Source organism: Hylaeus anthracinus, unplaced genomic scaffold, assembly GCF_026225885.1.
Source record: "Hylaeus anthracinus isolate JK02 unplaced genomic scaffold, UHH_iyHylAnth1.0_haploid 11985, whole genome shotgun sequence".
NCBI lineage: Eukaryota > Metazoa > Arthropoda > Insecta > Hymenoptera > Colletidae > Hylaeus > Hylaeus anthracinus.
In genome coordinates this window covers 12,179,821-12,194,397 of record NW_026534333.1, presented here as the reverse complement: position 1 = coordinate 12,194,397, position 14,577 = coordinate 12,179,821, and the positions used below count along the sequence as shown (strand labels likewise).

Here is a 14,577-nt window from a genome sequence, read left to right as displayed (position 1 = left end):
AAATCCATTTTTTCTAATAACAGTTAGCTACAAAAATATAATACAAAGGGTTTAATTGGGTCGATTCTCCATAAATAATGATGGAATCATTGAACATCAAAATATTTGTGTCCAGATCAGTCCTGTAGCGATACTTATCAGTGGTTTCATTTACAAATCTATTTTTTCTAATAACAGCGTTCTAGAAAAATATAATACAAAGGGTTTTAATTGGGTCGATTCTCCATAAATAATGATGGAATCATTGAGCTTCAAAATATTTGTGTCCAGATCAGTCATGTAGCGATACTTATCAGTGGTTTCATTTACAAATCTATTTTTTCTAATAACAGCGTTCTAGAAAAATATAATACAAAGGGTTTTAATTAGGTCGATTCTCCATAAATAATGATGGAATCATTGAACACCAAAATATTTGTGTCCAGATCAGTTTTGTAGCGATACTTATCAGTGGTTTCATTTACAAATCTATTTTTTCTAATAACAGCGTTCTAGAAAAATATAATACAAAGGGGTTTAATTGGGTCGATTCTCCATAAATAATGATGGAATCATTGAACTTCAAAATATTTGTGTCCAGATCAGTCATGTAGCGATACTTATCAGTGGTTTCATTTACAAATCTATTTTTTCTAATAACAACGTTCTAGAAAAATATAATACAAAGGGTTTTAATTGGGTCGATTCTCCATAAATAATGATGGAATAACTAAACATGAAAATATTGGATATTAAATAACGCTACTTGAAGGAAGTATCGTAGCGGACGTCTGAGCTCGAAATTTTTCCGTTAAAAGTAATTGTCAGGGCTGAGATAGAGGCAAGGCTTTCGTTCAATTTCCACAGTGCTTCGTGGAAAATCTTATCCGACGCGAGCAACTCAGGTATCCGGTTAGGTTACGAAAGTAATTAAATCATTAACAAGAGACGAGTTTGCAGCGCAATCAACGGTTACGTGAAGGGTTTCCAGGGTCTTGTGTATTGCCCATTCTACTTTACCTGTTCCTCTTTTCTCTGCTTATGCATAGGGTGTTCCGCCCGACCTGGCCATCTTAAATATCCCATTTGTTGATTTTCGTGGTAGGAAATATGCCAGAGGGAAACATCGTTCATTTGCCAGGGACAAATATTATGACGTGAAAACAAATTTTCAGATTATACCTCGCATGTTTTCGTAGTATGACATACGATAGTGGCTATGGAAATTCTATCACTTTAAAAATATAAATGCGTTTGGTTACTTTTACATAAGCAACAATCGTCTGTACAATTGAACATCAACCTCTCGAGGGTTATTAACACATACGTGGACGGTTTGTTTCTAAACTAAAATTACGATTATTCGATATCGCTATACTTTTTAGAATTTAAGAGTATACAATATTAAAGTGAGACGTATTTCTATGTTAAAATCGATTTACAGACAAAAATTGCTTCGGTTCGTGTGTACTCGATTAAAGCAAAAGAAAAGAATTCTATTTAAAATTCGTCCCTCTTAAATATGTCGCATTTGGAAATTTTAATGAACGTAGTAAAATTAACGGAATCAAATGCACGCGAATGGCGAGAATTTCGAATAAGGCTTACCCGCTTCTTTTAAATCCAGCTGGATTTTTCGTCGAAATTCCACGAAATACTGCCGAACCATCGTCGTCGCTTTTCCCATTAAATTCTTTTGACATACGCGCTAATTGTGAAACGTAGAGGACGAGTAATTCTTTAAATTGTTAATTACACGTCCCACGTACAGAACGATGTTTGAACTTTGATACTTTCAAAGGGTTTACACACGAACGCAGAACTTTTCCCGCGCGAGAACACCCGGTAAGGACATGTACCGAATCGATCAGTGCCAAATTAAATGGGCGGTGATCGGGTACCGAGAATGTGGCAGCAATTGCAGTCAAAGGGTTCCGAAACAAAAGAAATGAAATTAAACATCAAGGGCAGAAATGAGGAAGCGAGTACAAAAAGAGTGGAGTACAGTACTGCGCAAAAGTCTTAGGCCGCTTAGAGTACAATTACACCTTTTACGTATTTTATTTTATCGATGTTATCGATGAATTATACAGTGTACGAAATTATATGAAAATAGTGTTAATTCAAAAGAGAATTTTAATGTTTAGCACTCCTTTTACGTTTCACTTCAAAGGGTAACTATTGTCTGGCTTAAGCTAAGAGTTTGGCAAGTGCTTCGTCGTTGAAATTGCTGACTATAAATTTCAAAATAATTTATTATAATAATTGTAACTAACATTTTTACAATATAAAAATTTTGTAATTTACAGTGGAAAATACGTATGTCGTGGTTTGATCTGTAGTTTAAATACACAACTTGTGAAAATTGACTACCATGTTGCAATAAAAATATATTAATGTTACTACATAATTTATACAAATGAATTTGTTTGAAAACTAATTACATTCTTGCTAATCTAAATCTAATCTCACTTTGTACACTTTACACTTTACACTTTTTATACCTTAAGTTTCTCTACGGTAAATGGACAGTACATGATCCGGGATCGGATATCTCGATGAGACAATGCTAATGCAACGATCAAACTTATTTTTATTATTAACGTTTTTGTCGTAAAACTGTTACCATCATATTCCTGACATTTTTCTGATTAAAACGAGACCAAACACGACGTAATTCGCAACATATTTACCATATGTCTCACCGAAATAATCCCGGTGTTGGTCGCCATTTTCGCATGTCGCTCCGTCCTCTTCTTCATTCGCTGTACTTCTCCACACTCGAAGTTTGTTGACAAAACATTAGAAGATACAGTAACGACCGAAGGAGCCATGCAAAATCGGGGACCCAAAACATTGAACTTGAGGTTTTTACGTGTTTACTTAATTTTTTTTTATAGAAAACGATAGTATTTCGTTTGTACCTGATTGTACCTCCAATAGTTTCGTTTGTACCTGATTGTACCTCCAATAGTTTCGTTTGTACCTCGACCTATTAATAATTAAAAAAAAATAAAAAAAATCGACATTTTTGATGAATTGTCAATTGCACGCGAACATAAAATAAGAACATTTCCAGTACAAATCTCTTCGTTATTATTCACATTTATAGCAAATGTTTTCAAATAATATCGGTATAACGAAATTGTTCAAGTATCGGTCCAATTTTTTCCGGCGCTCGAGATACTGGGTATTCCACGTTACTGTCAACGTCTGAAATTTCGAGAAAATCCAAAGAAAAGAAAATCCATATTTATTAACGTCTGCAGTAGAAGATCCCCTCGAAGGGGGCACCCTGTACGCCAATGGTACGTCTCCACCCCCCGTGCTTTCCACGACGAGGAGCGCACGCATGAATAATAAAGAAATATGCAAAGAGCCCGCACTTCCTATTCATTCGAATTGTATCAATTAAACGCTGGCAGACGGGCGACAGGAAGGTCATCGACCGCTATCAGTTTCACTCCAACATCGGTCTGCCCTTTATGCTCGCGGCGACTTTCTCCGGCGAGCGTACCGAAGGGTATTTTTTCCACTAAAAAAAAAGGGCGCACCGGCTGAGAGTATTAATGCAGAGCATCGCCGCAAAGGTGCATCCGTCGGTGGAAAATCCGCGCGCGTGGAAACGTGTGCGAGGAGCAGATCGAACGGCGGTTTCGTGGGAGGAATGGGCAAGAGGTGGGCAACAGGAGCCCACGGAAGGGCAAGGGAAACGCGGATAGAGATATTCAGAGATGCAGCCGACTACTTTGCGTCGCTGCAGGAGACCCTATGCGACGCTGAATTTACATAAGCGGCTTTTCTCCGGGCGAAGCTTTTCTCTTGGTCCTAAACAAATATTGACCGGGCTACCTTCGCCTCTTCTCGCCACCTGTCATCGTCAAATGGTCCTTAGCTGACCAAGCGCATTATAACGTGAACGTTAAACGGGATGGCTGCGCGACGAATAGCAACGCCAATCGAGAAACTGAACCTGGATAGAATTAATTGGGATATTTAGTCTATTTGGAAGCGGAGTTTGCCTCCGATCGAGCTGATTCTTTTAATCGAAGATAGTCCCCGACTTGGTGATTACAATGGTGGCCGTCTTGACCCTTAACTCCCACCATCCCCCTTTCCCCTTCGCCGCGTAGCAAAAACGGTTAAAAACTGAAACGGTTCAAAAAGTGGTATTCCGTACCGATCTCGGTGGATACATCATTTCCAAATTTTTGTCCGTGGGTTTTGCAAAAAGGACTCACGAATTTTGCTTTAAATAACAAAATACACCTGTCGGCTTAATAAATACGACATGATAAGCATAATGTACACTTGAACAACATCATCTTTCACGTTTAATTGTAATCGCGTGTACTTATTTACTTAAAATAAGAAGATTATACAGGGTGAGACTTATAACGTGACGACCTCAAATAACTCGTAAGGTATTCGTTTTACGACAAAGTGTTTCAAAGAAAAATTGCATGGTATTTAAGGTAACATACAGCGATGTAATCTGTTTTTTATTACCTCACTTTCGTATGGAGATATTAGGGTCACCTTCAGTTTTTTCAATGGAATATCTAATATTTTTTTTTCGAATTCGGATAAATCATCAATTTTTGCATAAAAAAGTATTACATGAAGTGGGAATTCAAATGAATAATTACTGAGATATCTTCAAATTAATAATCTTCTATTAGGAAATACGCTTAGTCAACGTGATTCTTAGCACGGCTTTATTCACGTCGATAGGTCATGTAACAAGTTCCCTGTTAAATATTAATAATATTAATCAACACGGAATGCCTATTTAGTATCTCGGTAAGCGTTAAAGTCGTATCGAGAAAGGTGCTACATTTTTATCACGATGTTCAGTAACAGTGAAACAACGTTATGATAATTGTTTATGGTGCTTGTGAAGAAAATGCTATAAAAGCTAAGATCTTGTACCAAGCTAAGTATCCTGATCGAAATCAGCCATCGCATTCTACCTTCTTAAGGCTTAGTCGGAAACTCAAAGAACATGGCAATTTTAATTAATGTACAGAAACGTAAAAGCAAAAAAAAATATACGTGTTGAATTGAGTAACCTCCTCCTTTTCGAAGTCGGTTAAAAAGATATCACAAAGTTGTGAATAATGAAGGATGTCGTACTTCAAACTTAGTAGCTATTGCCCATAAACTTCTTGTATAAATATCTCAGTAATTTTCATTTCAAGTCCCACTTCATGTAATACTTTTTTACGCAAAATTTGATGATTTATCCGAATTCGAAAAAAAATATTAGATATTCCATTGAAAAAACTGAAGGTGACCCTAATATCTCCATAAAAAAGCGAGGTAATAAAAAACAGATTACAGCACTGTATGTCTCCCTAGATAGCATGCAACTTTTGTTTGAAACATTTTGTCGTACAACAAATACCTTACGACTTATTTGAGGTCGTCACGTTATAAGACTCACCCTGTATGTATTCTATACCATTTGTGTTTATTAAAAGGGAAAAGAAAATTCTAAAATTTCTTTTGGAAAATTCTTGATCAATTATCTATTTAATTTGCAGCTGATTCACTTGTGCTCGCATTGCAATATTTATGATACACTGCAATACGTTTCTCCGTCAATGAAATTATATAAATTATACAATTTTTACTTTATTGTTCAATCTGTATGGTTAGGAAGCGAAAATTTATTTTACGATAAGTATCATACGTAACGTGTTTACCTCGCTTCTGTGGTGCTCAAGGAACTAAACGACGGGGTAACTAATTTTGTCGCATCCTTTTTGTTTCAGAACGCAAACTGTTCGTTGGCATGCTGTCGAAAAAATTCACCGAAAATGATGTCAGGAACATGTTCAGTGTCTACGGGACTATCGAAGAGTGCTCGGTGCTGAGGGACAGCACTGGAAAGAGTAAAGCCTGTGCCTTCGTTACTTTCGCTAGTAAACAATACGCCATCAACGCCATTAAAGCTCTGCATCATTCGCAAACGATGGAGGTTGGTAGAATTTATACGTAATCGTCTCGATACTTCTTCATATATATATATATATATATATATTTTTTTTTTTTTTTTTTTTTTAACGACTCGCATGGCACTCAAATTTTATGTTGAATAAAGGTACAAATATTCCAATGTTACTCTGTTTTTGTATTTTTCTTCTATTTATGTAGGAAACGTTTATGAAATAGAAGAAAAATACAAAAACAGAGTAAAATTGGAATTTTTGTACCTTTACTCAATTCTTCCTAATTCCGGTATTTATCTATAGATTTTCTTCGACAAAAGCTTGTTTTCTTCGTAAAAGTGCGATCTGTACAAAACAATAAGAAACTAGACATAATTTGACAATTTCTATTTTTCCATGGCGATGGAACAAGCATTCGTATTCTATTTTAGCCGAAAAAATCAAAGTTTCTCTTATATATTGGCTCGTAACACTTAAACTATTGAACCGATTGGAAAATAACGTAAAAAGTAATTATTGGAAATTCGATTACCTTTAAAATGGCGTCTTGTGCGACCCAATCGGACGTTTCTAACTCGAGATATGACCTAAAATGTGAAAGTATGTCAGAAAAAAATCGAAAAAAAATTCAAAACTTCGTATAAAAAAAACCTATCCATAGAAGAACTTTTTCTTGCGATTTTCGAGTTTAGTAGGCCAAAATACATAAGAAAAAAATTGTGGCATTGAATGTACATTTTTTTTTTTTTTTATTTATTTTATAAACTAGTGTAATCGCTAATAGAGTTTGCTAGTCACACGATGTTCCTTCGTGCAAAGGGTTAATGTGATCGGGACGGTTTGCGTCCAATTAAATGAAGAAAGAAAGCTAGGGTAGCCGACGAGTGGCGTAGCAACGACGATCGAGAAGAGAAAACGGTGGAAAAAGCAAATCAGGGGATTCGTTAAGTGTACGCGGCTCGTTTCTTTTCATAGCGGTTCAATGAGGTCGTCGGAGATTGGCTCGGTGCCACTATCACCCGAGGAAACGTCCGTGCATCCACAACCACGGCTACAGAGTCACCTAGGCTCGATGATATACCAATTTAACTCTGGCTAACCGAAACCGAGCAAAGAAAAGCTGTTGAACGGGCCGACACCTCGATGATTCGAAACACGCGCGCGCCGTGACTTTTCCGGAGCTTCTTTTCTTGCACGCAGCCTTTCCTTGTTGTTTTCTCGCGCCTTCCTCGTTCTCATTGGGGTCACGACACCCCGATTCGAACTCCAAATGAAGCACATTTTATGTATTCAGACGTTGATCAAAAATTGTAGCCAGATGAAATGGGACAATTTGTCCCAGCATTGATGATGTTTATTTTTTTTTTTTTCACGTACACTGTAGAGCATATCTGTTAGCACCACCAGTATTTTCTAATATTGTGTACTTTTTAGTTGGTATGAAGTACAATGTACAAGATGAAAAGCAACTAGGCTTTTCAATTGCAGTATTTAGCTATTCGAATTTATTTACTATGTCGAGGGTTGTCTACGAACAATGTTCAGTTTTTGGAAACAGACTTGGCTTTCAATGTATCTAGGAACAATATGGAGGAATTATTGTCAGCCTAGATTGGCATATGTTACTGTAGAAAATTCTTTTTTTAATTAATGACTTTCTAAATAGCCCGGTAGATAAAGTGTTAATGAATACATGTCCTTTCAGATTGTATATGGGGTCATTTTTCATCCTTACTCAAAAGCCTGAAATTAAAAGAAAAACTATTTCAGAGAAATTAGCATAAGCCTTCTTATTTATCATATCCTTTCAGTTCACGTAATTAATCCTTTTCCATCCCTACTCGGAAGCCTGAAATTAAATGAAAAGCTACTTCAGAGAAATTAGCATAAATCTCTTTATTTATCATACCTTTTCAGCTCGCATAAATTGATCTTTTTTTTTTTTGTTTAATACAAATTGTTACTTCCACGTGTTGTGCACTAACAATCTTTTGTCAAATATTTCATGTCGCAAAATTTTAATCTACATTTTTACTACGTTTTGGATGAAAAATTGCCCTTTTCGATTAAACCACATGGCACGGGGTTTGTTATTGCAGTTGTTTCGATTTTTCTGTTGTAAACTAGAGAAAGACGAGCCGTGGCTTGGCGCGCCGAGTTTTTTCAATATGCTACGTAGCGAGAAGCTCCGCGCACTTAAGACAGGCTTGATTGTCTCTTAACGCATTTTAAACCGGTCACATAACAGTACAATGACTCACAGGTTCGTCCAAATAAACCTGACAGATGATCATCTAGGTTATACGATGTCTTAAAATAGTACAACACGACGAAAATGATTCCTTTTAAAAAACTATATTAAAAATGTTCATTGAATCTTTTCTTTACTTCGTTAGGGACACTGATACCACACGCTTTATTTATTCGCTTTACGCAAAATAAAGTCTTTGCAAACGTACCTACAGAAATTGAATCTATGTAGGAATTTACTTTACTTTTTAACCAATATAATATGTACTTTACTTTCAATTTTTTTTGTTTTTTTTTTTTATATTATTCCATACTTGTGCATTTCGTAATTTTGTTGCACATTCGAATTTCCTTTAAATGCATAAAAATTCGCAGTCTAATATTTCGTCTTGATTTTCAATTCAAATTATTCTGAATGAATAAACATTTTTAATTTTTTGGAGAATCATTCACCACGAAATCTCTCGACTTAAATTAGGTATTGGTATCGTTTGAAGTGTATTTCTGCAAACGTTCAAATTTCTGAGTCGTTGCTCGCGGACGCGACGTACTAGCGTACGCTATATATAACAGATTTCTCGAAACGTACAAAATTAATAGACTCTTCGTATCTGTATTTTTTTTCAGGGATGCTCGTCGCCGCTGGTCGTGAAATTTGCAGACACGCAAAAGGAAAAGGACCAAAAGAGGATGCAGCAACTCCAAACGAATCTTTGGAACATAGCAGGAGTCAACATGGCGCCGCATTACCTGACCGTTTGTACCTTTAATGTTTCACAACCGACCTTTTTACTGGATATCAAAGAGCTCCCATTTGCATCGAGAATGAGATACTTTCTCATAAATTTACTTTCCCGGAACTTTAAAAATTGCACGCTCGCCGAGAAAATTCTCGTGCGCCAGAACGATGCCGGAAATAAATAAAATGAAAAAAAAATAGAAAAGAAGATAAAAAAGAGAATAAGATCGGATCCACCATTCGCGATCCCATTCCCTTTGCGTGAGAATTTCTACCTCCGGCTGAAAAACCGAATTCCGTGCGATTAAATCGAGGGATTGCATGGATATTGCACCGTGTATAATCTTCCTTTCGTTCCGTGAATTATATTCAATCGTATGTACATTCGAGGAACGGTCCGAAGTTTCATTTTACTGTACGAAGCTTTACGTTTCGACAGATTAAAGTGGGACTATGCTCTCCGTTCGAATTCTTAAAACTGTACCATATGTTTGAAATAATTTCAAACAAAATAAACGGTCGATAAAATTCTTGTTTAAACTGAAATTATTTTTATTCGGGAAGCCCGCGAAAGTTCATTTTCATCCGTTGTCCAGTTTAATAGTTATAATTTATTGAAGGAAAGGTAGCGTGAAACTTTAAACGGATGTAAAACTGACAATTCCCAAAATTTTTTTAAATCCGAGATATTACTCCGAGAAGCTTTCTTTACCTGCTTCCACAAATTGAGCATCGTGAGTATACCTGCAAATAAATAGATACTGAAGTTAACAAATTTGTAAGCAGGCTGCCAGTACACTAGGGTCGTCTTTATTTTAATGATTTTTGAAATCATTACCCCCTGTATAACTTGCGAATACATAAAAAAAGATTCACGTATCCCGAACCTTCGAAAGTTTTTAATAGAAAATACGTGCAATTATTTCAATCGATAACTTTCTTTTTTATGACTCTGTTGAAAATTGATGTACTGAGTTGAAATTTGACAGAATTATTACTTATAATTACACTTCGGATCTTTATGCAAAATAAAATCTTCCCGAGCATGGCTACAAAAATTGAACCTAAATAGGAATTTATTTTATTCTGCAAATATTATAACGTGAACTTTACTTTCAATCCTTTTTATATTCTTGTATATTGTTTGCATTGTGTAGTTTCTTGCGCATTCAAATTTTTGATACATGCATAAAGACCTGCAGTCTACTTGTAATATTAGGAACGAGCCCCAAAAATGTCCACCTTAATTATTTCCTTGTGTATCAGTCCAGTAAACATGAAGTTGTTTTTTCCACGCAAGATATTTTTCGTAATATTATTTCGAACGTCTTAAATATAAACTGTTATTGAAACTAAGACTTTCGATATAGTAAATATTGGAGTTACCCGAAAGAAAAATTGTCAAGGAAACTTTCAACGCAAATAATAAGTTTATATTTAAAACATTCAAAATAATATTACAAAAATGTTTCAAGTATAAAAAATAGAGAATTATTTTTATATGTCTTTGCAAGGTATTTAACGCGTAACATATATTACAAAAATCGTTAAAATAAGTACCACTTTACACGGTACGTGGATCGTTGATAATTTCCTAAGCACGTGGACCAGTAACAGCAGTCCCGAACGTATCAATAAACGTCATAACTGATTTGCATACAAGCGCGTTAGTCGGCAGAATTAATAGCCGCGGCGTGTAACCTCGGAGTCGTTCCGCGTACAGTTAATTGCATTTCGTTTCTTTTTTTTTTGTATCCCAGCAACAGTGTTTCCCGACGAGAAACGAGGGAAGAAGCATGCTCACCTAGATCTCCGTATGTTTATTTGCAGAACGATACGCCTACTCTGGCGCCTACCTCGTTGCAGTTGTTGCAACAACTTCAGGCAACGACGAGTGCAGCGACTCCGGTTGCGGCAGGTGCTGGCGCGAACGCTCTGTCGAATGTTCAGCATCAATTATTGTTACAACAACACCTAGGCCTAGGCGCGGCGACCCCGGCACACGCTGCTGCACCAGCGGTACCGAGTCCGCCCGAAATCAATCCTGCGAATCTTCAGAGCTTAGCGACATTAGCGTCGTTAAGCAACACCGCCGGTGAGTATGGTCCGTGTCGATTCCATTTACTTTTATTTTCGTTCGCCCATCCATCTGCTGCAGGCTGATCCAAGTAAGACGTTGGAGGACTTATAAGTGCGCGCGATCCTTGACCCTTTGCGAAGGGCGTATATACAGGGAGTCCCAGCTTAAGTGATACAGAGCTCTAACTCCAAAACTATCGGCCGAATGCAAAATTTCAAATATGGAAATTGCACGGTGAAATGGGGCTCATGTTTCAGCGTGAAGGAATTTTTGTTAACTTTGTTATTTAACGAGATATGATGGTCAGGTTTCGTTTTTTTCAAATGGAACTATATATTTTTGTTTATACCATGCGATAGTATTAGGTGGACTGGAAAGTAATGTCGTTTTTGCCATCTTAAATACTTGTTTATCAATTATCAGCTCATTGATTTTTCTGGCATTGAAAAGTTGCACACTAAGTGACAAAAGGCTGCTGACAATTAGGACGAGTATATAATGAATTAAAGATAGAAATTTATTGGAAAGTTTGAGTTTAATGTAAAAGAAACGACATTACTTTTCGGTCTACTTAATACTTCTCAAGACGAATTCATTAAGGTTTAATGCATGTTAGAGGTCTGTATCACTTAGGCTGGGACACCCTGTACAGGGTTTCCCAAAACTGTTGGAGGTCCTTGAAAGGGATGGTTCGGAGGGTGATTTGGAACAACTTTTTCCTTAGCGAAAATGTTGTCCGAGGCTTCGTTAACACGTTGATCGCCATGTCACACATATGTGGGTGACAGTGCTTTCCACTGAAGAACTAAAAACATTAATTGTGAAAGTTAAGCTTCGCAGGAAATGAATTTAAATAAAATTTGTGTATTTTGACGAAGTTACAAAAATAAATACCACGACGGATGTTTGATTATGTAGTCTCCAATAGTCTGAATAATATTTAATCCTAACAGAAATTTTCAAGAATATTTCTCTGGCGGTCAACGTGTTAAGGAGTTATTAACCCTTTGCACTCGAGGCCTTTTTTCTGGTATCTATCAGCAACTCGAGATGCTTTCTTAGCATTCTATTGTCACGAATGCTAAGCTTAGATTAACTTCGAAAATGAGATCCTTAATTTGAGATTTGAGAATCAGGTCACCTTTGCCTCAACGACAATCATTTTATTGACACTTGGAGTTTCAAAGAAATTACACCTAAAGGAAACCTAGTGGTGACTGAGAGTCACGAGTGCAAAGGGTCGAAATTAAAATAAAAATTAATCCCACGAAAATTGAGCATCTAAAGATTGAATACTCTAAAAATTAGACCACCGAAAACTTTTTTATATTTACAGTTTATTCATAGGACGCTTAGTTACGGAAATGAAAATTGTAAAGTTTTAAGTTCGTTGAAAAAATTGAATTTCAGGAGGAAATTCTTCCAAGTTTTCAATATTTATTTTATTGACACTTGGAGTTCCAAAGAAATTACAGCTAAAGAAAACCTAGTGGTGACTGAGAGTCACGAGTGCAAAGGGTCGAAGTTAAAATAAAAATTAATCCCACGAAAATTGAGCATCTAAAGATTGAATACTCTAAAAATCGTAAAGTTCGAAAATCGTTGAAAAAATTGAATTTCAGGAAGAAATTCTTCCAAGTTTTCAATGTTTATATCTGAAACTAAACGAACGGATAGCCGCTGTCCGCTGTTTTTCCGCGGTTCAATGTAAAATGAAAACATCTAATGAAATCCCAACGGACTTTACCTATTTATCATACGTCGAAATTAATCTTTCTACATATACTTTAATCCTTTGGGCTCCAACTACCAGCACTGCCATCATAAATATCGAAGATGTTCTACACCAGCTGCCAAAATTGCTGGCAACATTGTTAATTTCTAAACATAATTAATAACACTGACAAATTTAGAGCATACCGTTACTTTGGGATGTTTCGTACTTTATAATTAATACTATTTTTCTTTTTCTTATATCGATTTCGATTTCATAATTTTATTATTCAATGTTGGTGTTATATAAAGAACAGACAGTCCATTGAAACGTTTAATTGTCAAATAATAGTATTTTCGATAGAATAGTATATAATCGATTGAAATAATATATGTTTATATTTGAAGTAAAGAGATCATTTTGTATTCTTTCTATTTTTACCATGAATTTATTGTCGGACGAATTTTATTTAACAGACATATTCGATATTTCTGACTCACCAAAAATGGCTGCTGCATACCTTTAAACTCTTCGACCTATTGCTTGGATCAGCCTGTATAATGTTCGTACTCGTTCATTATTTAGTTAAGTTCATAATTATTCATTATTTAGATTACACTCATACGTTATTTAGCCTGTGAGCGACGGCACAATCGGCTGTAATAATCTATTTGTTAAGTTAGTCACTTGAGTTACTCGAAGTTGGCTAAGTTGGTTGAGCTAGTTGAATTAGTTGAGTCTATTAAGATAATTGAGTACATTGACTCGTAAGCATATATGAGCAATAATAGAATATCGAGAATAAATAAGCTAATAAACATAATTTCAATTATTGAAATTCTCGTATCTATTCTAATTCTCTAATTCTTTTTAAAAATTCTTTTTCTTTTTACCAAAACTTTGTATTAATAAAAATATATCAAAGATACATTTCGGTCCGATTTACCAATAAACCATAAATTTTGTCTTACATTTGATCGATCTATTTCCCTGCAAATAAGCCAATAAATATCGTTTACGATTATTGAAATTAACGCATTCTTTGCGGTACTTTTGTGCAACAGTTTGCTACCGGGCACTTAACGCGAAATGTTTTATCGTCCAAGTTGGTAGTCGCATGTTATCACTCGACACGTTTATTTTTCGCGGTACTGTAAATTATTAAGTTGATTATGTCGCACTTCGTTTCGTAACATTGGTGCGCGACCATGTTTAGCCATCCCGTATATTTTCCCTCGGTTGTCTCTGCGATAATAAAATTCTCCGTTTAATGGGTTCGGGAAACATGCCAGTGCAATGATAGATCGATGTGGATGCCTACCATTAGCGTCCGCATTAAAACGCGTGTTTACTGCTTATTGGCGAGAAACGTATGGCTATTCGATGACGCATCGGAACTTACGCAACCGTTTCGCTGGGCCACTTGCAAAACGATACATTTACCTGTTTCTACCGTTTTTATCATCTTTGACAAGCCATCTGACAAATTGTGTTATTCCATTTCAGTGACAAACATAAGTGTGATCGCGTTAAATTAGTCAGGTCTTCTTCTGTAAGGTCCGTTCGAGTAGCGTTTTTCAAACTTCTTTTTTGCATGAGGCGCGTGACTCGATGTCTAGTCGTTAATGTGTCGATAGGTCATATTTTAACGATAGAAGTGAGTCTAAAATTTTCTCTTGGAAATGTAAAGTAATCCACAATTTTAGTTTGTGATCTCGATTATTCTCCTTTGTTGTACGATGTCGACAGGTGGAGAGGGTTGGTGGTTAAGCAAGAGTGGTTAAGTAAGAGTAGGGGACGCGATTTGTAAAGTACAACTCGTTGAATTGGTCACTTTACCCATATCAAAAAAATTAGTGTT

At 36.0% G+C, this 14,577-nt stretch overlaps 1 protein-coding gene across 9 annotated transcripts in view; it reads left to right on the top strand.

Annotated features, from left to right (window-relative positions):
• LOC128886716 (CUGBP Elav-like family member 2) overlaps window positions 1–14,577 on the top strand; it is an 88,638-nt gene that overhangs the window by 50,141 nt on the left and 23,920 nt on the right. For 6 of the 9 annotated variants that reach the window (XM_054141855.1, XM_054141854.1, XM_054141853.1 and 3 more), the window contains exons 2-4: window positions 5,757–5,962; window positions 8,811–8,939; window positions 10,753–11,026. In XM_054141855.1, the coding sequence (XP_053997830.1) occupies window positions 5,757–5,962; window positions 8,811–8,939; window positions 10,753–11,026 (609 nt within the window). The remainder of the gene's footprint in view (window positions 1–5,756; window positions 5,963–8,810; window positions 8,940–10,752; window positions 11,027–14,577) is intronic. The other 3 variants (XM_054141856.1, XM_054141859.1, XM_054141862.1) reach the window with 1 other exon arrangement.